We start from the raw sequence: 22841 nt of genomic DNA, 5'->3' as shown, positions 1-22841 counted from the left end.
CCCAGAAAACGTGGTTTTGGAGAAGCAACAGCTTTGAACACAGCTAGAAGTAGAGGACACTTTACAGAAACTATTAACTGTTGTGACAACAACAATGTTTCTTAGAGAAGTTTCTGAGAAGACCAGATTTGCCTTGAAATGCTCAACGTGTCTGCTATGTTACAGATGCTTTCAAACGTATTAACCCAGGGGTCCCCAACACCCCCGGCCATGGATAGGAACTGGGCTGCACAGCAGGAAGTGAGTGGTTGGGCAAGCAGGTGAAGCTGAACTCCACCTCCTGTCACGTCAGTGGCGACATTAGATTCTCATAGGAGCGGGAACCCTATTGTGAACTGCACACGTGAGGGGTCTAGGTTTTGCGTTCCTGATGAGAATCTAACGCTTGATGATCTGTTACTGTCTCCCATCACCCCCAGATGGGACCATCTATTTGCAGGAAAACAAGCTCAGGGCTCCCACTGATTCTGCATGATGGTGAGTATGCAATAATAATAGAAATAAAGTGCGCAATAAATGTAATGTGCTTGAATCATCTTGAAACAATGCCCCACCCCCACCCCGTGCTCATGGAAAAATTGTCTTCCAGAAACCGGTCCCTGGTGCCAGGAAGGGTGGGGATCACTGCATTAACCCATCTAATTTGAAGAGGATCCTGTAAGGTTAGCATGGAGAGTTCACCTTCTACACTCCATAGCATTTTCTGCACTTCCCTTTGCCACACCATCTATCAGCTCAGGAAGCTGAGGATTTCCTCCTTCCATCTGATGCAGGGGCAGAATCTTACCCATCATCTCTGCTACCCTCCATATGACTGTTCTTACCTGAACACCTGTGTAGGTGCCACTAGTCACGCTGAAAGCCGGCATGTTCCTGGGGACAGATGCCAGACAGGAAGCAGTGAAAGGCTGGTTAAATATTCTTTTGAAACTCCAGCTGGCATGTTCGCCATGGGACCATTTTTCCCCTCCTGGGAGGAGCCCAGGGTTTGTAAGAATTCAGCTTCATGAAATGGCTGCTCCTCTTCTACCTCTTAGGAGGGGAATTTCTGAGCACCATCCGTCTGTTTGCGTGTTCTGTCCCCAGCTTCAGATAACAAACTCAATAAAATCCTACTACAAATATGCAACTGACTGCGAAAATACTCTCTCAATCCTGGGGGCTGTAACCCAACCAGGAGCTTATGGGTCAAATTGGACTCTTCTCACAGCCCACTGGGAATACACAGAGTAGAATTCTCCCGGGGAGGGAGGACCAAGTGTCTAAAGTCACCGTCCAGAATGGTTGCGGCTGTGGGACTGGACTAAGGGCGAGCCGTGCGAGGACCAGGGGACTACTTCGAGGGCTAGGAATGCTCCATGTTGCAGGAAGGGCAGGGGGGTCTGCCCAGCCTCCATGGGGAGGCAACAGTGAAGAGCAAGCAGTAGGTCAGGTCGCAGATTCAGAAGGGAGGAAACATGATAGTGACCGGGGAAGGGCACTGTGACACGGGAACGTGCTGATGCCAGACAGAAGTGCTGATTATGTATTCGTCCCTTGTGCCCAGGAAAGAGAAGATCAAAGATGTGGATGAGCATTTGTAGGCGCTCCTACAACCTGTTGCATAGTAGGTGCTCAACAGGCAGCACCCAGCAGACAGTTCCCAGGGGACCCCCGGCATGCCATCCCCAAATTGTATTTGATGCTCATTGTCACCTTCTTTAGGCCTGCATTTAGTACCTTGGCCTCAGGGTCCTTCTTTTTGTTGCTTGAGAGACATGATGCATTGCTGAGAAGAGAAATGAAGTGCCAGTGAGGAGGTCTGCCTCCGGCTCAGGGCAGTGGGAACAGCACGGGCTCTAGAGGAATTCAGATCAGGGATCCGGTTCCAGCTCTGTTCCTTACTAGCCACCTGATCCTGGGAAATACCCAAGTTCTGTGAGCCTCTGGTTCTTCATCTGTGAAGCAGGTATGATGAGGCCCTTCCACTAGGACGGTTAGAGTGTGTGCAATGTAAGTGAAGCATCTGGCTCAGGGCCTGGCATTAAGTTAGAAGTTTAAGGAATGGCGGATGGCTGTCATATCTAATACTATTTGACCCTAGACCCTAGCACTCTGGGATTTCGTAAATGTTGTTGTTCTCCAAGACTTACCAGAGAATATACAGCTCAGTAGGACATGGGATAATCAGCCCCAACAGGAAGTTTCGTCAATAAAATTAAGTATTTCCTCTTAGCGAATGTGCTTCAAAATTTGGGTGTGCTGGAGTCTTGCGCAGCTGAATGCAGCTCAAAGCTCCTAGAATTTGAATCGAGGATCAACTCCTTTCCTCTCTCCCACCTGCTTTTGGATCCAAGACTGTGTTTTCACTTATTTTGTTAACACTCGAAATCTAGCCTTTGCTCACAATTGGTCAAATCCCACCTGAGATAACTTGATTAGAATGCCTTTTAAATACGATCAACTCTGGCTCTCCCAGACAGGCAGAAAAGCACCTGGCCAATGACTTCTGGGCTTCCCTTCTGGGAGATTCACCCTCATCTTGCAGGAAACCCTTGCAGATGATAGGTATCCATCACCTAGCCCCTGCACTGTGTTCAAGCGCACCGAGACAAGAGCGCGGGACGATTTCCTTCTATTCCTGCCCCAGGTGGAGACTCTTCTCTGTTCATCCACTATCCAAAAGGAACTGCTGAGCAGTCGTCCATTCCAGGCCTTTCTCTCATCCTCTGAGAATCTGGCTCTGGCACCACCCAGCTTCAATAGAATTACCTCCCCCAGAAGGAACTGCAGTTTCCCAAAGCCCAAAGGGCCCTGGCTCAGGGCATATACACTCGACTGCTGTCATCTAGAGCCCCAAACCCTCACCCATGTTTTATTTTCCTCTAGTTCTTAGAGGACAAGGCACCACCTTAATTTTAGGATTGTAGCCCCTAGACTTCACCACCCTATGGCAAAGGGGTGGGTCTGGCTTACCGAGTATCTCTACTACTAACCCAGGGTGTTCCGAATAACAGATGTTCAGTGCATGTTTGAAGAAAAAATGAGCCAGTGAACAGGAAAAATTATTCTTTCAATTTTTATTTCTCTTACATGCTCAAAGAAGCCAAGCAAATCCAGGTATACATGTATATATTTTAATTTTACAGGAGAGAGAAAGAGGTATAAGGCAAGAATTAACTACATTTTCATTTCACTATTTCTTTATGAGCTCTATTTTGCTGCTAAGTTCAAGTTTCAAAAAAATTATTAATTCCTCTGCTATGTTATCTTGTCCCAATTCACAAAATAACAGGGATTTCCCCATGTGACTCAAAAGCAAGAATCTTACTCCTAAATAACATAAACAGCAATATGTGTGACTACTGTCATTCATTAACTTCGATGGTGAAGTTCATTAAACTGACCATTAAAAGAACATTTGAACAATTCCAAAAGGGAGCAAGGATAAATCTCCAAATCACCCAATAGACAAGGAACCCAGAGATGACATACAGTGTGCTCACCTCCACCCACTGCCACTGAGAACACTGATTGCTCTCTTCAAACACAGAGTGAAGAATGGGCCTCATGTCACATGGGGCAGGGCAGCTGCTGGATGGGGCCCTGACCCCACAAACTTTGGCACCGGCTGCGGCTGGTGCTCAGACTCCCTCTTGCTCCTCTCCCAAAACCTCTTCATAAAGGGATGGGTAGCAAATGGGCTCTCTTGCATTGAGCATGACCAAATAATTTATGACCTTCTCATAGCTGGTTTCAGCGTGGGCCTTGGAACCCCACAGGAACTCGTAGTGCGCAGGATCACTGCCGGGCACCTGCCGGTACTCCAGGTAGTTTTCCTGCACCCAATCTTGGGTGAGCAGCTTCCTGGGCTCCCCATAGAAAATGTGCTCCTTCCCAACATACACCCCCATCACACTCAACGCTTCCCAGATAACCTCTTCAGGGGCGCAGTTGTCTTTGGTTAGGATCACACCCAGGATAATGATCAGGAGGGCGGCCTTGGGCATGCTATGACCATCACCCAGCATGCTATCGCACGAGAGGCCAAGAGCAGTGACAAGGATGTAGGAGTGGCCGGCGGGGTCCACCTCCTTCACATCAGTGCCAAAGATCACCTGCATGAATTCGGAGGCTTTGCCGAAGATCACAGGAAAGTAGCGCTTGTAATTTTTGATGACGCTCTCCAGCATTTCCGCCTTTGTGACCGGCTCCTTGACTCGATATTTGTGGAGCAGGAAATGAACCAACTCAGCCACCTTCAATTTCAGTGCTTCTTGGAACATGAACTCCAGCTGAGCTGGGTCGACCGAGGGGCTTGGCTCTTCCTCTTCTTGACTGCTGGAGCCCTCATCGAATTGGCTCCATAAAGTGTAGTAGACGGAAAAGGAGGAGGAAGCGCCTCCCTGAGGACTCTGGGGAGGACTTGATGACCCAGAAGCAGACACCTCCTCCTCCTCGCTGTCAGAGGAGGAGGTAGTCTCCTGCTCCTCGCCTGTGGGTTCCTGTGCACCCATCAGGCCCAAGTCCTGTCCTTGGGCTTCAAGGTCTTCATCAGGCTTGCGGTGCGGACTCCTCTGCGCGAGAGACATGATGACTCTGGTCAGGGCAGCAGTCAGGAGCGTGGGCAGGAGCTGGGCGATGGAGACCCACAGGCCTGGGGAGAGAGGGAGTGTGTGAGAGACTTCAGCTGAGAACCGAACCTTGGAGGTTCTAACAAAGGCTGACTTACAGGTCTTCGTCAGTGCTGCTCTGGGGCCTCTTGGGGCTCCTGTCCTCCTGGTTAGCCTGTCCCGAGAACCTGAAGGAGGAAGTGAGAGGGCTACTCAGCGTGCAGCTAGCCTGCAGAGATCAAGGCTCTATGAGTGACAGTAGGGCGAATGGGGCCAGGTGCTATGGGGTCCCATGTGTGCTGGGGCAGGTGGGGCCCTTGGTGCACATTCAGGGTGAACACTTCACCTTCACTGCTGACACTGCCTGGGTCTCCTCTGCTCTGCGACCTGAGGACACTGTCTCAGACCAAGGCCTGCCGGCTTCCTGGAGCTCCTGGAAGAGGAATCGAGGGGCCCTTAGGCTGCAGACTGCAGGCAGAGCCCCGGTCCCTCAGTGCTGTCAAGAGGGCGGGCTGGACACTCTTGAGTTCCACACACTTTTGGGGTGGATGGTCCCCTCTGCGCTCACTCAGGGCCCTGACCTTTCTCCTGGCAGGGACTGGACTCTACTCCTCTACTTGCCTGAGAGTCTCTCAGATCAAGAGCTCACATCCCTGATATGGAACAGAAGGACATGCCCCAACCAACATCTGCCCACACCTGCCCAGGGTTTCCTCGGAAGTACAGTAAGAGATGTCTAAATTCAATGGGGTCCATGTGTCCTGGGGTGAGGATACTGCCTGGTCCTCATCTTGATGCCTGCAGGGTCTGGAACCCTCCCTCTGTTGACCTGAGGCCCTATCTCCAGGAGACACCTGAAGAGGAAGTGAGGGGAGTCCATCCACCCAGCGGCTTCCCTCAGCTGACACAAGGGGCAGGGTGGGGCTAGGTCCTCTGTGTTTGGTGAGTGGGGTTCCCTCAGTCTGCACCTGGACTCCTGGCAGGGCCTGGGACCCTCCCTCTGCTGACGTGAGTGCAGCCCCCTCAGACCAAGGCCAGCCCTCCCTGACACCAGTGATCCCAGGATAAAGGAGGGACCTCAGCAGACAGCCCTGCCCGGGCTCTCTAGGGTGACAGTAGGGGCAGGGCAAACTCTCTTGATCTGAGAGTTTCTCTGGCCTGGAGGTACCCTCGATCCTCCCTTAGGTTCCTCACCTGGACTGCTCTCCAATCCTGGGACCACTGTGTCTGTCGAACACAGGGCCTCCCTGTTTTGTCCACACACCCTCTTGAGAACAAAGTCCTCACCTCCCTGAGATCCAGAAACAGAGGTGAGGAGGCCCCACATATGTCACCCCTGCGTGGGGTGTCCGGGGCTGACCCCACCAGCTGAACCCTTCAGGTATGAGGTGGGTGTTCCAAAGTCCTCCTGTGGGTTATTCATCTTTACTCCTGCTGGGGCTTCTACTTCCTCGACCCTCAAACCCTTGAGATGAGCAGACATCTCCCTTTACACCAACGCCTCATCCCCCTGAGGGTTCCTCAACTTCCTGCCGTGGTACAAATGAGCTTGCCACTTAGCACCATCCTTGATCAGGCCCCCCGCCCCCGCCCCCAGATTTAAGAACAGAGTTCACCTAGACTCTGTGGGGTGGCTTCTTTCTGCGTTGGGGGTACCTCCATTCCTCATGAAGGGGGCACACCTTGGGTCCTGCTGATCCTGGGAGTCCTCCTTCTACTGACCAGGTGTGGAGCCCTCTGTTGAATCTCTCAGTGCCCCCGGGATCAAGGTACTCACCTCCCTGAGACCTCTCACCCCCAGTCACGTGGGAGAAATGAGAGCATGCCTCATGCCATTCCTGCCTGGGGCCACCTGGGGCTGAGAACAGGTGACACCAGTGTCTGTGAGGTCCTTTCTTTTTTGAGAGCGTGGAGGTACCTTCTTACCTTCAATCCTCACCAAACTTCCTCCCCGTCACTCCTGGAAGACCCTGGATTCCACCCTGTGCTGACCAGGTGTGGCTCCCTCTGCCGAGCTGAGGAAACCCCTCGGACCCAGGCCCCCACCTCCCTGAGACCCGGGAGGCAGAAGTGAGGGGCCACCTCATGGTCACTCATGCATGAGATACCCAAGGCTGACCAAAGGAGCAGGTTCCAGGGGGCCTCGTCGGTCTGGGTGTCCTCTAGGTATTCATATTTGCTTCTGACAGAATCTGGCCCCTTCCATTTTGCTGAACCAGAGATGAGTCTTGCAGACCAAGGCCAATTTCTCCCTTAGACCCTCTTTGAGAAAGTGTGTGTTGGGGGTGGAGGGGGCACTTCCCTTCCTCACCGTCCTGCCTGGGGCCTCCCAAGACTGACGGCAGGGGCAGGTTTCCTAGGTCTGGGATGAGAGGTCTGGTGAATCCTTCCTCAGGCCTCTGGGACTCCTCCTTCTGCTCACCTGAGGCCCCACTCCTCATACCACAGCCCTGTTCCCATTGACACCCGATCCCACCAGCCACAATGCACCACATGCGGCCACCGTGCCCGGGATCGCCCAGGCCAAGATCCCCACTGAGCTGGACTCCGGGGTCCCCTCTGTCCTCCGTCTTGTTCCTTCCCTGGTCTCCTAGAGGGCTGGGCCCCACCCCTCTGCGGACCTGAGTCTCTATCTGTCGGATTCCCGAGGCTGAATGAGGAGGGGCCTCGGTCTCAGATAGGGGCGGGGTGGGCCCCTTGTCCTGGGGTATTGGGTCCCCTCAGGCCTCCCTTGTCTCCCAGCAGGACCTGGGCCCTCCCTCTGTTCTCCCGCGGCCACGCTAACGATACCAAGCCCCTTCCCTCGGTCAGCCCAGGATGCAGATATCAGGATCCGCTTGCCTGACCGCCATGCCCGGAACTTCCCAGGGTCCACTGCAGGGGCAGTGACTCCCTCTATGGGGCCTCAGCCGTCCCTCAGGGTCCTGGCCCTGATGCCTGGCAGAGCCTGGCCCCTGCCCTCTCTTAACCAGTCCTGCCCTGGTCACACCAAGCTCTGACCCAGAGTCCCCTGGGGCTTAAGCGGTGGGGTGGCGAAGGGTGGCCCACAGCCTGAGAAGTCCGCCCCCGGGGTGGTTCAGGGCTGGCAGCAGGGGTGCTGCTGGATTATTTGGGGCCCTCTATCTGGGGTGGGGGCGTCCTCAGTCCTCCCTCAGCGTCTCATCTTGCCTCCTCACAGAGCCTGGGCCCGCTTCCCTCTGCCGATCTTCAGCCACCACTCAGGACCAAGCCCTTGCTACTCTCTGACCCCCAGTGCCCAAGTCAGAGGCCTTACATCCGGGCACCCGGAGCTTCCCTGGGTTGACAGCAGGAGCCGAACCGGATTCTGCCACGGGAGACTTGGGGGTGGGGTGGAGTGGGGGGGGGGGGTGAGGATGGAGGTGGGGAACCTGAGGCTGTAGGTCATGGTGGTGGTGGCTGGGTTAGGGGTGTGGAGGCGTTCAGCCCTCCCTCAGGGTTCTGACCTTGATGCCAGTCAGAGCCTGGGCCCAGCCTGATAAGCCCGACCCCGCGGGGTGGTCCAGGGCTGGCACAGGGGTGCTGCTGTATTATTTGGGGTCCTCTATCTGGGGCGGGGGAGTCTTGAGTCCTCCCTCAGGGTCTCACCTTGCCTCCTCACAGAGCCTGGGCCCGCTTCCCTCCGCCGATATCGACCCGCCCCTCACAGCGAGGCCCCAGCTACTCTCTGAGCCCCAGTGTGGGAGTCACTGGCCGTACATCCGGGCACCTGGGGCTTCCCTGGGTTGACAACAGGGGCGGAACCAGATTCTGCCGCGGGAGAGTTGGGAGGTGGGGTGGAGTTTGGGGTGGGGTGGGGTGGGGTGGGGTGTAGAGTGGAGCTGCGGATGGGGCTGGGGAACCTGGGGCTGTAGGTCATGGTTGGGTTGGGGGGGCCCAGCCCTCCCTCAGGGTCCTGACCGTGATGCCCGGCAGAGCCTGGGCCCTGCCCTCTCCTAACCAGCCCTGCCCTGGTCACACCAAGCTCTCACTCCAGAGTGCCCAGCAGCTTGAGCGGCGGAGGGAGGGGGTCGGCCCAGCCTCACAAGTCAGCCCCAGATCGGCCCCCGGGTGGTCCAGGGCTGGGAGCAGAGACGGCACTTGGTTCTTTCGGGTCCTCTATCTGGGGTGGGGGCATCCTCAGTCTTCCCTCAGCACCTCACCTTGACTCCTCACAGAGCCTCGGCCCGCTTCCCTCCACCGGCGTCAAGCCGCCCCTCAGAAGGAGGCCTCTCCCTTCTCTCTGACCCCAGTGCGCGCGTCAGTGACGTCACATCCGGCCCCCAAGCCTGGGGCTTCCCTGGGTTGCCAGTAGGGGCTGAACCGGGTTCTGGCGGAGTAGGGGTGGGGATGGGGATAGGGGCCCTCAGTCATCCCTCAGGGGGTCCCGACCTTGATGCCTGGGTCTCGATCCCCATCCTCTGCCCATTGGGTCTGCTCCTCTCGGACCAAGTCTCTGACTCCCAGTCACATGAGGTGGCAGTGAGGGGAGGGGTGCGGTCAGGGTGACAACATTGCCAGGGTCTCCCAGGGCTGACAGGAAGGGCTGAGCTGGATTCTGTGGCCCCTCTATGTGGGGAGGGTGGACCTTCAGTCCCCTCTCAGGAGGGTTCTCCTCCTGGCTCCTGGCTCTTTGATGAAGTGATGTGTGGGAGATGATCTGTTTATGTCACCTTTGAGCATTTGCCCAGCTGCACGCGTTGCAGACAATGGCTGCGGGTCCAAGGCTAGATGCTCCCTGGGGGGCTGCAGCACCTGTGATTGTAGGACCTGTGAGAGAAGATGCACACCTTCCCATGGGGGCTCCTCCCCAGCCAGAGCTAGACTTTGCAAACCTTTTGTCCTAAAAGATTTATTTTTACACGGAAGAGGCTGAGCAGCAGCAAGAGATTTGGAGAAGCCATGTGTTTTGAAGGTATCGAACACAGCAGAGTCCAGATTAGCGATTTTCATATTTTAATTCTCATTCACATGGTAATAAATTTTACATTGTATGTGTACGTTATATATGGTATTGTACATTTTGTTTATATCTACGTTTATATACATACCTGTTTTAGACATTATATACATCTATGCTTATATGTATACATACACGCATATATATCTTTATATCTTATATATACTTACATGTATATATCTTTAGCTACATATTCGCTTGTATTTCTAGACTTTATACTATATATATGCACACATATTTTATTAATATCTACCCATAGTATGTGGCCTTCACACATACTTACTATTCTATTCCTAGTTCATTGTTTATATTCCATTAAAATAATAATTTTTTGGAAGGCTGATCTTCTCCTACTAAGTTTGTTTCAGGTGGTTGTTAGCAGAACTCTGGAGCCATAGTGTCTCAATCAACTCAAATTTCCTGGTGTCCTGATATTACTCCAGGGCTACTGGCATCAGATTTTGTGGTGCTGCCTCAGATTGCGCGATGATGTGGGGTGGAATGTTAAACACTTTCTCCCATCCATCCCGTAATCTGCCATCTATGCAGGGTACAGACCTCCTCGATTTCCCTGCTGCTCCCTGGACCCAAAACACAAGTACCAGTTTAGCACAGTCTTCAGTCATCCCCAGGGCTTTCTCTGTTTTGATGGTTTTTTTTTTTTTAAATCTTTTCCCTCCTATATTTTTTCCGGGGTTGATTTGGGGAGCAGAGCACAGCAACCTGAGCTTGGTTGTCACTTTGGCAATGACAGTTAAGGCACTCACTCTGTATTTAATTTAAGTAGCATTTACATCTTTGCCATATTCTGTTCCCCATCAAGGAATATGGTATACAGATCCATTTACTTGAGATTATTTCCTGAGTCTATCAGCAACTTTGCACAGTTGCTTCCATAAAGGTCTTGTCAGGCTCTTCTTATTTACATTTTGGATTTTAATGCTTCTGTGAATGGTGTATTTTCTATTTTCTATTTTATGCACTAAGTTGCTTTTGTGTGGCAAGGCTCTTGATTTTGCTTCAATGACCTTCTGTATGATGTTTTCTGAAGTCTTTTATTCATTTGAATATTCAATGTGTCTATTCCTTTGAATTTTCTATGTAGACAATCATATAGTTAACAAATACTATATTTCTTTGCAGTCTTCATATCTCATTTTCATCTTGACATCCATAGCTCTGGCTCTTTTTCATTTTGATATTCACTGCAGATGTAGGTGGTAGTGGTGACAGCATATGTCAACGACTTGTCACTGCCGTGAATGGCAGAGCTTCTGACATTTCACATTTATGTATGCTTGCTGCCGATTTTAGGAAATGGAAGTTCCTTTTAATGTTAGTTTGCTAAACATTGTTAATTTGTACTTACATAGATTCATTTCAGAGCCTTTTCCTGTACCCATTGTCATGACTGAATGTTTTTTTCTAGTCTATCTGGTATGCAGGGAATTAGAATTGAATTTTTTTCTAACATTTAATCCTATTTTTATTCCATGCATACAGGCAGCTTGTTCGTTTAATCCACTGTTGTGTTGGATATGTGATTATCTGTTTATGACATTTGCTGCGATGTGTGTGAACACTTGCCTCACAAATTCTTTTCATGAGTGCTCGGGTGCCTTCATCTGTTTATGAATCTAGGAGAGCGAGCCTGGGAGAATGAGTTAAACAATTGCCCATTTTGGATGCATTGGAAGAGTTGAGATAAGATGGTGATTCATTTTCCCTTGCCACTTGGCTGAACTGGCTTCCAAAATTTCCTGTCCTGGAATATTTGAGGGTAGATTGAACTTTGAATACACTTTCAGTTTGTGGAAGTACCATTGGTTTTATCCATTCACCTCTTCAAGGACATCTTGGTTGGTGATTATGAATAAACTACTATATACATTCGTGTACACGATTTTCCATGTGAGAACCAGTTTCCAATTCACTTAGGTAAAACCTAGTAGTACGACTGATGGATCTAAAGGTAAGTCTATGTTTTACTACATAAGAAAGGGCCAAAAGGCCTTCTAGAGTGAATGAAACATTTTTCTTGTCTACCAGCTATGAATGAGAATCCCACATCCTCTCCAGAATTTGATATTCTCAGGTATTTGAATTCTATCCATTGTAATAGGTGGGTAGAGGAATCTTAGTGCTGTTGACATTTGCATTATTAGTGAATAATTATGGTGATCATCTTTTCATGTGTGTATCTTCATTGGTGAATGTATGTGTATTTCTGCGTGTCTTCACTGGTGAATGTCTTCAAATCATTTACATCTTTAGTTGGATTCTTTGTTTTCAAAGGTTGAATGTTAAATGTTTGGTATTTATTCAGCATATGAGTTCTTTATCAGATATCAGATTACTAATATTTTCTCTCCATCTATATAGTTTTTTCCATTCTTCTAACAGTATTTTTTTTTTTTTTTTTTTTGGAGATGGAGTCTCACTCTGTCACCCAGCCTGGAGTGCAGTGGCGTGATCTCGACTCACTGCAACCTCTGCCCCCTGAGTTCAAGCGATTCTCCTGCCTCAGCCTCCCAAGTAGCTGGGATTACAGGTGCCTGCCAACGTGCCCGGCTATTTTTTGTATTTTTAGTAGAGACAGGATTTCACCATCTTGGCCAGGCTGGTCTTGAACTCCTGACCTCGTGATCCACCTGCCTCAGTCTCCCAAAGTGCTGGGATGACAGACGTCAGCCATCGTGCCCGGCTGAGATTCACAGGAAAACCACGATCGGAGGGGTGTAAGTTTGTAGGAAAGAGGTTTTTAAGTGGCAGCATCTCTGCATGATTCAAACTCTGGAGGCATATGCATAAAGTCCAAGAAACACATGAGAAAATTGTACTTCTTGGAAACTAAGGAGCTCACAAATGATGAAATGTGATTCACACCGATTTGTAAATGAGCACCCATTTGTAAGTGAGCAGGCCGAGACAGGGAGATCCACCTGCAGACCATGGCTGGACTCTGGATTAATCCATTCCCATGTCTGCATTCTCTTATGGCCTCTTCCCACGTCTCCCAGGACTCTGCCAGCTACTGTCAAATTAAAAATCACAGGCAGGGATACCTCTGGGTTCTGGTGTGTGGGTGTTGGGGCTCTCTGCACGCCCTGATTTCAGAGCTCTTTTGATGTCTGTGCCCAGTTGTGTCTACGGTAAGAACTTGAATCTATTTCCTCTGATCAGTCAAAGAAGTTCGTCGATGATAGCATGTGTTCTAAGATGAACACCCCAAGTGACCAGAAAAGGCTGCTTCCTAAGTTAAAACATGACATGACATCTTTTAAATTAATTTTTGACTCCAAAAGAAAGGAGAAGGAAGGAAGGGAGGGAAAGAGAGAGAGAGACGGAAGGAAGGAAGGAAGGAAGGAAGGAAGGAAGGAAGGAAGGAAGCAGAGAGAGAGAGATGGAAGGAAGGAAGGAAAGAAGGAAGCAAAGAGAGAGAGAAAGAGAGAAAGAAAAAAGGAGAGGAAAGGAAAGTAGGAAGGAAGGAAAACAAGAAAGAAAAAGTGGGGGCATAGTGGGGGAATCAAGGAAGGAAGTAAAAAACCCCACCGGATCCAGTACAGACATAAAAGCCAAACGTAAATCCTGTCCACCAGACACTAATGAGCACCCTCTAAACTGCAAACCCGTAGGACTCCTTGGTAGTATGTGTCACCTCCACAACTATCAAGGGCACTTCTGCACCGGCATAATCTCCAAAACCTCGTCCTTCAGAGAGAGGCCCTCAGGAAAAGGTCAATGATCTCAGATTCCTTGATGGGCAGGGAGAAGAGACAGACCTCCTCCAGGGACATGATCTTTATGTCCTGGACCAGGCGGCCCAGCTTGGTGACAGGCGTCTACTCCTTATCCTCTGTCTTGCCTCTGTGAGCTCCGCGGCCCCAGCCCGGAAGCCAGTGCCGAAGCCTCGGGGGAAGCCAGCGCCGTTCCCCATCCCAGGGCCGCCCCACTGCACCAGCGTCATCCGCCCTTTAGTGTTTCCCAGGGGAAGCAGCCCTGGGCTATTTTTTTTTTTTCAGACAGTATCTCCTTGTGTCCCCCAGGCTGGAGTGCAGTAGCACGATCTCGGCTCACTGCAGCCTCTGCCTCCCAGGTTCAAGCGATTCTCCTGCCTCAGCCTCCCGAGTAGCTGGGATTACAGGCACCCGCCACCACGCCCAGCTAATTTTTGTATTTTTTTTTTTTTTTTTTTGAGACGGAGTCTTGCTCTTTTGCCCAGGCTGGAGTGCAGTGGCCCGATCTCAGCTCACTGCAAGCTCCGCCTCCTGGGTTCACGCCATTCTCCTGCCTCAGCCTCCCGAGTAGCTGGGACTACAGGCGCCCGCCACCACGCCTGGCTAATTTTTTTCTATTTTTAGTAGAGACGGGGTTTCACCATGTTGGCCAGGATGGTCTCGATCTCTTGACCTCGTGATCCGCCCGCCTCTGCCTCCCAACCCTGGCCTATTTTTTGAGACAGAGTCTCACTTTGACGCCGGGGCTGGAGTGCAGTGGCACAGTCAGGGCTCACTGCAACATCCATCTCCCGGGTTCAAGCCATTCTCCTGCCTCGGCCTCCCGAGTAGCTGGGATCACAGGCGCCCACCACCACACCTGGCTAATTTTTGTATTTTTAGGAGAGATGGGATTTCACCATGTTGGCCAGGCTGGTCTTAACTCCGGTCCTCAAGTGATCCGCCTACCTTGGTCTCCCAAAGTGCTGGGATCACGGGCGTGTACCACTGCACCGGGCGAATTTTTATATTTTTAGTAGAGACGGGGTTTCACCATGTTGCCCAGGCTGGTCTTGACCTCCTGGACTCAGGCAATCCTCCTGCCTCAGCCCCGCAAAGTGCTGGGATTACAAAACTGAGCTGCTGCGCCTGGCCTGACTTAGGTTTTAAAGACAGTTGGACGTCAGGTCCCATTCCTCCTCTGCCCTGGACCCCCCAGTGGCTCCCACCTCCTGCAGGACAAATCCTCCTGGTGCCCACAGGCCCTGCTAATCCATGCCTGTCACCTTTCTGACTCGAGGCCAACAGACCTCCCGGCTGGGCCACCCCATCCCCAGCACAGTCTCCGCTCCGAGCTCCGCACCAGCTGTACCCAGTGCACCAGTTCCCCAGACACCGCGAGCCTTTCCCCTCACGCCTGTCAAGTCTTTGCTCAAATGATACCTTCCCAGGAGGCCGCCCTGGACCACATCCCCCCTCCCTGCAACCCTGTTCTGGCCCCGTCATCTCCGGCTAACCCCTGGACCACGCTTCCGGCCCCGTCGTCTCCTGCTAACCCCTGGACCACCCTTCCGGCCCCGTCGTCTCCTGCTAACCCCTGGACCACCCTTCCGGCCCCGTCATCTCCTGCTAACCCCTGGACCAGCCTTTAGGCCCCGTCGTCTCTGGCTAACACCTGGAGCTCCCTTCCGGCCCCGTCGTTTCCTGCTAACCCATGGACCACCCTTCCGGCCCCGTCGTCTCCTGCTAACCCCTGGACCACCCTTCCGGCCCCGTCGTCACTGGAAGATTCCTTCTCAAAAAAAAAAAAAAAAAGGCCGGGCACCGTGGCTCATGCCTGTAATCCCAGCACTTTGGGAGGCCGAGGCGGGCGGATCTTGAGGTCAGGAGATCGAGACCATCCTGGCTAATATGGTGAAACCCCGTCTCTACTAAAAATACAGAAACAAAATTAGCGGGGCGTGGTGGCGGGCGCCTGTATTTCCAGTTACTCGGGAGGCTGAGGAAGGAGAATCACTCGAACCCGGGAGGTAGAGGTTGCGGTGAGCCGAGATGGTGCCATTCCACTCTAGCCTGGGCAACAAGAGCAAGACTCCAACTCAAAAAAAAAAAAAAAAGAAAAGAAAAAAATGGTGAAGACCCCCAGGTACAGCCATGTCCCACTGGACTCCGGACCCCACAGAACGTCAGTGCTACAGGCTGGGTTGCGGTCACTGCTGCATCCTCACCTCCTAGCATGAGGTCTGGTATACACTAGGCACTCAATAACTGCTGAATAAAGGCAGAAATCTGCCAGGTGCAGTGGCTCTCTTCTGTGATCTCAGCACTTTGGAAGGCCGAGGAGGGAGGATCGCTGGAGCCCAGGAGTTCGAGACCAGCCTGGGCAACATAGCAAAACCCCACCTATAAAAATAAAAATAAAATAAAGGCAGAAATCATCAGAGCTTCCCAGGAGACCGGCCTTCCTCGCTGTCCCCACAGCCCTGAGGTCGGCACTGGGTTTGGAGATGGGAAGACTGGGGTTTGCGGGGTGGGGGCCGGAGGGGAGCTGCGGGTCTCGAGTGCCGCTGTGACCTCGGTTCCTCGGAAAGCTCCCCACACATGCTGGGCCACGTGGAGGCTGGGTAAACTGAGGCACAGAAGGGTCAATTGCCTTCCCGAGGTCACTTGCAGCCCCAGAGCTGTCTCCTCCTCTCCCTGTTTCTGGACTAGGGGACAATGATTATTATCAACATGATTATTACCAGCCACCACCTGAGACCATCGATTTCTCAGAAACGCCCGCCTGGGCTCCAGGCGTTGCTGGTGGGGCCTCCCGACCACAGGCCACAGCCAGGCTCCCCCTTTCCGGCCGTTGGCTGAGGGTGGGAGCCACGGCCCGAAGACCTCTGCAGGGAGACGCCAGCCTGCGTCTGCCATGGGGCTCGGGTTGAGGGGCTGGGGACGTCCGCTGCTGACCGTGGCCACCGCCCTGATGCTGCCCGTGAAGCCCCCCGGTGAGGAGCCCCCCGGGATCCCCACCCAGGCCCCCACCAAGTCCCCGTACGGGGGTCACACCCAGGAACTCCCAGTCCCGGGAGGACCTGGGGAGAGCTCCACCTTCTCCATCCACCGAGCCCCTGTAGCTGCCTCTGCTGGAAATGGATGCACATCAGGCCCGGGGTCTCTGCCCAGCCCAGCCCTGGATCTCCCGGGCTCGGGAGCCCCTCCCAGCGCATCTGGGGGGCTCGTCTGGGCTCTGTCTCCAGCTCTCTGGGTCTCTCCGTCTCTAATCTCACCCCCCGTCTCTGTCTCGGCCGCTACTTCTCCCCCTGCCCTGACCCCAGCCCCGTCATCCCTTCCTCCCGCCTCGTCCCTGACTCAGGCCGTCCCTCCAGCAGGCTCCTGGGGGGCCCAGATCATCGGGGGCCACGAGGTGACCCCCCACTCCAGGCCCTACATGGCATCCGTGCGCTTCGGGGGCCAACATCACTGTGGAGGCTTCCTGCTGCGAGCCCGCTGGGTGGTCTCGGCTGCCCACTGCTTCAGCCACATGTGAGCTCACCTGTCGGGCCCCTTCCTTCTGGACACCGTATCCCGACATGAGGGGGACTCCAGGCTGGCGGGGGAACTGGGGGCGCCGTGGCTCCTGCAGGAGGGGGAGTCTCAGCAGGGGCTGGATTTAAGGGGCAACAAAGGGAAAACAGGAGGAGAAGGCAGGGAGGCAAAAGAAGCACAGAAGAAGCAACAGGCGCAACAAGTACATATTCTGTTACTGTAACTGTCACTGTGTTCTTGTTTTTTTTTTTTTTTTTTTTTTTTTTTTGAGGCAGTCTCGGTTCCCCAGGCTGGAGTGCAAGGTGCAATCTCGGCTCACTGCAACCTCCACCTCCCGGGCTCAAGCGATTCTCCTGCCTCAGCTTCCCGAGCAGCTGGGATGACAGGCACCTGCCACCATGCCCGGCGAATTTTTGTATTTTTAGTAGAGACTGGATTTCACCATGTTGGCCAGGCTGGTCTTGAACTCCTGACTTCAAATGATCCACCCGCCTCTGCCTCCCAAAGTGCTGGGATTGCAGGTGTGAGCCGCCATGCCCTGCCTCGTTTTAAACATATTGTTATAATAACTATTAAAATGTATATTGGGGCCAAGGTGGGTGGGTCCCCTCCTGCAGGAGCCCCCACCAGGCACGGGATAGGTTGGTCCTGGGCTGCAGTGTCCCCAGCTCCCCCGCCAGCCTGCAGTCCCCCTCACGTTGGGACACGGTGGATTGTTTGAGGTCAGGAGTATGAGACCAGCCTGGCCAACATGGTGAAACTCTGTCTCTACTAAAAATACGAAAATTAGGCTGGGTGCGGTGGCTCATGCCTGTAATCCCAGCACTTTGGGAGGCCAAGGCAGGAGGATCTCGAGGTCAGGAGATCGAGACCATCCTAGCTAATACAGTGAAACTCCATCTCTACTAAAAATACAAAAAAATTAGCCAGATGTGGTGGCAGGCGCCTGTAGTCCCAGCTACTGAGGAGGCTGAGGCAGGAGAATGGCGTGAACCTGGGAGGCGGCGCTTTCAGTGAGCCGAGATCGCGCCACTGCACTCCAGCCTGGGGGACAGAGCGAGACTCTGTCTCAAAAAAAAAAAAAAAACAACAACGAAAATTAGTTGGGCATGGTAGCGAGTGGCTGTACGTATCCCCAGCTACTCGGGAGGCTGAGGTAGGAGAATCACTTGAACCCAGGAGGTGGAGGTGGCAGTGAGCCGAGATGGCACCAGTGCACTCCAGCCTAGGGGAAAGAGTGAGATTCTGTCGGAAAAAAAAAAAAGTTAATTGTGGTTTTTGCCATTTAATTTTTTTCGTGCAATTACTTTTGCACCAACCTAATATTATCACGGGGCCGGCGTGAGCATTAAATGGATTACTGGGCCTCCGTTTCATAGATGAGTGGACTGAGGCCCAGACGGGCAGCCGTCACCCGCATCTCACCCACCCCTCCTCCCCGCAGAGTCCTCCGCACCGGAGCTGTGCTTCTGTGGTCCCAGCTACTTGAAAGGCTGCTGTGGGAGGATCGCTTGGGCCTGGGAGGTCGAGGCTGCAGTGAGCTGTGATCACACCACTGCGGCCTGGGTGACAGAGTGAGACCTTGTCTCAAAAAAAAAAATAAAAAAATAAAGCCGGGTGCGTTGGCTCACGCCTGTAATCCCAGCACTTTGGGAGGCCGAGGCAGGCGGATCATGAGGTCAGGAGATCGAGACTGTCCTGGCTAACACAGTGAAACCCCATCTCTACTAAAAAAAAACACAAAAAATTAGCCGGATATGGTGGCGGGCGCCTGTAGTCCCAGCTATTCAGGAGGCTGAGGCAGGAGAATGGCGTGAACCCGGGAGGTGGAGCTTGCAGAGAGCCAAGATTGCACCACTGCAATCTTGCCTGGGTGACAGAGCGAGACTCCGTCTCAAAAAAAAAAATTAAATAAAAAAAGGAGAATATTGAAATTACTGTAGTTAATATTATAATTGAAGTAGAACTTATAATAAATATAATAAGTATTATCTTCATTCTAAATATGTTTTTATAATAATGATTCAAATTAATACCACAACTATTGCAGTTAATTCTATATTGGAGGTAGGAATAATAATAAACATAATTATTAATTTCTTATCATAATATTAAATTGGTGGCTGGGCACGGTGGCTTATTCCTGTCATCCCAGCACTTTGGGAGGCCGAGGTGGGTGGATCACTTCAGGTCAGGAGATCGAGACCAGCCTGGCCAACATGGTGAAATCCCATCTCTACTGAAAATACAAAAATTAGCTGGGAGTGGTGGCGCACGCCTGTAGTCTTAGCTGCTTGGAGGGCTGAGGCAGGAGAATCACCGGAACCCAGGAGGCAGAGGTTGCAGTAAGCCTCGATTGCACTCTGGCCTAGGGGACAGAGTGAGACTCTGTCTCAAAAAAAAAAAAAAAGAAAGAAAAAAGAAAAAGAATATTAAGTTGATGCAAAAGTAATTGATTTTTTTTGTTTTTTTGAGACGGAGTCTTGTTCTGTCGCTCAGGCTGGAGTGCAATGGTGCAATCTCAGCTCACTGCAACCTCCGCCTCCCGGGCTCAAGCAATTCTCCCGCCTCAGCCTCCCGAGTAGCTGGGATGACAGGCATGTGCCACCACACCCAGCTAATTTTGTATTTTTAGTAGAGACGGGGTTTCTCCATGTTAATCAGGCTGGTCTTGAACTCCCGACCTCAGGTGATCCACCCTCCTCACCTTCCCAAAGTGCTGGGATTACAGGCGTGAGCCACCGTGCCCGGCCTGGGCCTCCGTTTCATAGATGAGTGGACCGAGGCCCAGGACGGGCAGCCCTCACCCCCGTCTCACCCACCACCTCCTCCCTGCAGAGACCTCCGCACTGGCCTGGTGGTGCTGGGCGCCCACGTCCTGAGTACCACGGAGCCCACCCAGCAGGTGTTTGGCATCGATGCTCTCACCACGCACCCCGACTACCACCCCATGACCCACGCCAACGACATCTGCCTGCTGCGGGTGAGCCCCGGGGGTGGGGTGGCCCCGGGGGTGGATCTGACATATGTTTAGTTTTTGAGACAGTCTCTCGCTCTGTCGCTCGGGCTGGAGGGCAATGGCGCCATCTCGGCTCACTGCAACCTCAACCTCCCGGGTTCAAGTGATTCTCCTGCCTCAGCCTCTCCAGTACATGGGATTACAGGTGCCCGCCACCAAGCCCCTCTAATTTTTGTATTTTAGTAGAGACGGGGTTTCACCATGTTGGCCAGGCTGGTCTCAAGCTCCTGACTTCAAATGATCCACCTGCCTCGGCCTCCCAAAGGGCTGGGATTACAAGCGTGAGCCACCGAGCCCGGCCTACTTTTCTTTTCTTTTCTTTTTTTTTTTTTTGAGTCAGAATCTCGAACTGTCACCGGGGCTGGAGTGCGATGGCGCCATCTCGGCTCACTGTAACCTCCGCCTCCCAGGCTCAAGTGATTCTCCTGCCTCAGCCACCCAAGTAGCTGGGATTACAGGCACTCGCCACCAGACCTGGCTAGTTTTTTGTGTTTTTAGTAGAGATGGGGTTTCACTATGTTGGCCAGGCTGGTCTCGAACTCCTGACCCAGTGATCCACCCACCTCAGCCTCCCAAAGTGTTGGGATTACAGGCGTGAGCCGTCGTGCCTGGCCATTTTTTTTTTCCAGGCTTAATTCACTTTATTTTTCGTGTATAAAACCCTATGTTGTAACCACAGCTGGAGCCGGGCGTCTGCACGGAGACTCTGGCGTGAGTCTTCACAAGATGGCCAGTGAATACCTGAAAGAGAGACTTGGGGAATACAGAGGTCAGGGGTCAGGCAGCTGTAGGTCTTAGAGAGGATATCAGAGGCGGCCTTGGCAAAGTGGCCCAGGGTGGCAGTGCAGGCCCTGGCTAAGGTGTAGCAGTCACCGATACCAGCCATCATGAGCAGCTTCTTGGGCACAGGTGCCCAGACGATGCCAGCGCCCCGGGCACGGGGATCAGACACATCAGCGCAGAGCCGCAGCGGCCTGTCACCTTGCCAGGGACGGTGTAGGGCTTGCCGATCTTGTTCCCCCAGTAGCCTCTGTGCATGGGGACAACGGAGAGCTTGGCCAGGATGACGGCCCCACAGATGGCAGTGGCTACCTCCTTGGAGCACTCAACACCCAGAGCGACGTGGCCATTGTAGTCCCCGGTGGGAACAGACGCCTCGAACCTGGTGCGCTGGCCGGTGCGGATCTGCTTCTGCACCGGCATAATCTCCAAAACCTCGTCCTTCAGAGAGAGGCCCTCAGGAAAAGGTCAATGATCTCAGATTCCTTGATGGGCAGGGAGAAGAGACAGACCTCCTCCAGGGACATGATCTTTATGTCCTGGACCAGGCGGCCCAGCTTGGTGACAGGCGTCTACTCCTTATCCTCTGTCTTGCCTCTGTGAGCTCCGCGGCCCCAGCCCGGAAGCCAGTGCCGAAGCCTCGGGGGAAGCCAGCGCCGTTCCCCATCCCAGGGCCGCCCCACTGCACCAGCGTCATCCGCCGTTTAGTGTTTCCCAGGAGAAGCAACCCTGGGCTATTTTTTTTTTTTTCAGACAGTATCTCCTTGTGTCCCCCAGGCTGGAGTGCAGTAGCACGATCTCGGCTCACTGCAGCCTCTGCCTCCCAGGTTCAAGCGATTCTCCTGCCTCAGCCTCCCGAGTAGCTGGGATTACAGGCACCCGCCACCACGCCCAGCTAATTTTTGTATTTTTAGTAGAGATGGGGTTTCACCATGTTGGCCAGGATGGTCTCGATCTCTTGACCTCGTGATCCGCCCGCCTCTGCCTCCCAATCCTGGCCTATTTTTTGAGACAGAGTCTCACTTTGGCGCCGGGGCTGGAGTGCAGTGGCACAGTCAGGGCTCACTGCAACATCCATCTCCCGGGTTCAAGTCATTCTCCTGCCTCGGCCTCCCGAGTAGCTGGGATCACAGGCGCCCACCACCACACCTGGCTAATTTTTGTATTTTTAGGAGAGATGGGATTTCACCATGTTGGCCAGGCTGGTCTTAACTCCGGTCCTCAAGTGATCCGCCCACCTTGGTCTCCCAAAGTGCTGGGATCACGGGCGTGTACCACTGCGCCGGGCGAATTTTTATATTTTTAGTAGAGACGGGGTTTCACCATGTTGCCCAGGCTGGTCTTGACCTCCTGGACTGAGGCAATCCTCCTGCCTCAGCCCCGCAAAGTGCTGGGATTACAAACCTGAGCTGCTGCGCCTGGCCTGACTTAGGTTTTAAAGACAGTTGGACGTCAGGTCCCATTCCTCCTCTGCCCTGGACCTCCCAGTGGCTCCCACCTCCTGCAGGACAAATCCTCCTGGTGCCCACAGGCCCTGCTAATCCATGCCTGTCACCTTTCTGACTCGAGGCCAACAGACCTCCCGGCTGGGCCACCCCATCCCCAGCACAGTCCGCTCCGAGCTCCGCACCAGCTGTACCCAGTGCACCAGTTCCCCAGACACCGCGAGCCTTTCCCCTCACGCCTGTCAAGTCTTTGCTCAAATGATACCTTCCCAGGAGGCCGCCCTGGACCACATCCCCCCTCCCTGCAACCCTGTTCTGGCCCCGTCATCTCCAGCCAACCCCTGGACCACCCTTCCGGCCCCGTCGTCTCCTGCTAACCCCTGGACCACCCTTCCGGCCCCGTCCTCACCTGCTAAACCCTGGACCACCCTTCCGGCCCCGTCGTCTCCGGCTAACTCCTGGAACACCTTTCCGGCCCCATCGTCTCCTGCTAACCCCTGGACCACCCTTCCGGCCCCGTCGTCTCCTGCTAACCCCTGGACCACCCTTCCGGCCCCGTCGTCTTCTGCTAACCCCTGGACCACCCTTCCGGCCCCGTCGTCTCCTGCTAACCCCTGGACCACCCTTCCGGCCCCGTCGTCTCCGGTAACCCATGGACCACCCTTCCGGCCCTGTCGTCTCCGGCTAACCCCTGGACCACCCTTCCGACCCCGTCGTCACCTATTATCCCGTGGACCACTCTTCCGGCCCGGTCGTCTCCGGCTAACCCCTGGACCACCCTTCCGGCCCCGTCGT

General features: G+C 53.4%; 1 protein-coding gene and 1 pseudogene across 1 annotated transcript; both read right to left on the bottom strand.

Moving 5' to 3' along the window:
- Positions 1-3044: 3044 nt before the first annotated feature.
- Positions 3045-8844, bottom strand: LOC117978218 (melanoma-associated antigen 9). The gene is made up of 4 exons (XM_055106409.2): positions 8753-8844; positions 4939-5025; positions 4712-4780; positions 3045-4636 (listed from the first exon to the last, which is right to left on the bottom strand). Exon 4 carries the CDS (start codon positions 4569-4571, stop codon positions 3624-3626), a length of 948 nt encoding a protein of 315 aa, XP_054962384.1. The 5' UTR covers positions 4572-4636; positions 4712-4780; positions 4939-5025; positions 8753-8844; the 3' UTR covers positions 3045-3623.
- Positions 8845-10476: 1632 nt separating this feature from the next.
- LOC129395292 (small ribosomal subunit protein uS5-like) lies at positions 10477-21930 on the bottom strand (annotated as a pseudogene).
- Positions 21931-22841: the final 911 nt, after the last annotated feature.

The sequence above is a fragment of the Pan paniscus genome, chromosome X (genome assembly GCF_029289425.2).
Source record: "Pan paniscus chromosome X, NHGRI_mPanPan1-v2.0_pri, whole genome shotgun sequence".
Lineage (NCBI taxonomy): Eukaryota > Metazoa > Chordata > Mammalia > Primates > Hominidae > Pan > Pan paniscus.
Note: the sequence above shows the minus strand (reverse complement) of the source record. Positions and strands in the feature narration are given on the sequence as shown.

What these genes read in the sequence shown, in the direction of transcription:
- LOC117978218 (XM_055106409.2), bottom strand. Translation starts at nt 4,571, where the DNA reads ATGTCTCTCGCGCAGAGGAGTCCGCACCGCAAGCCTGATGAAGACCTT.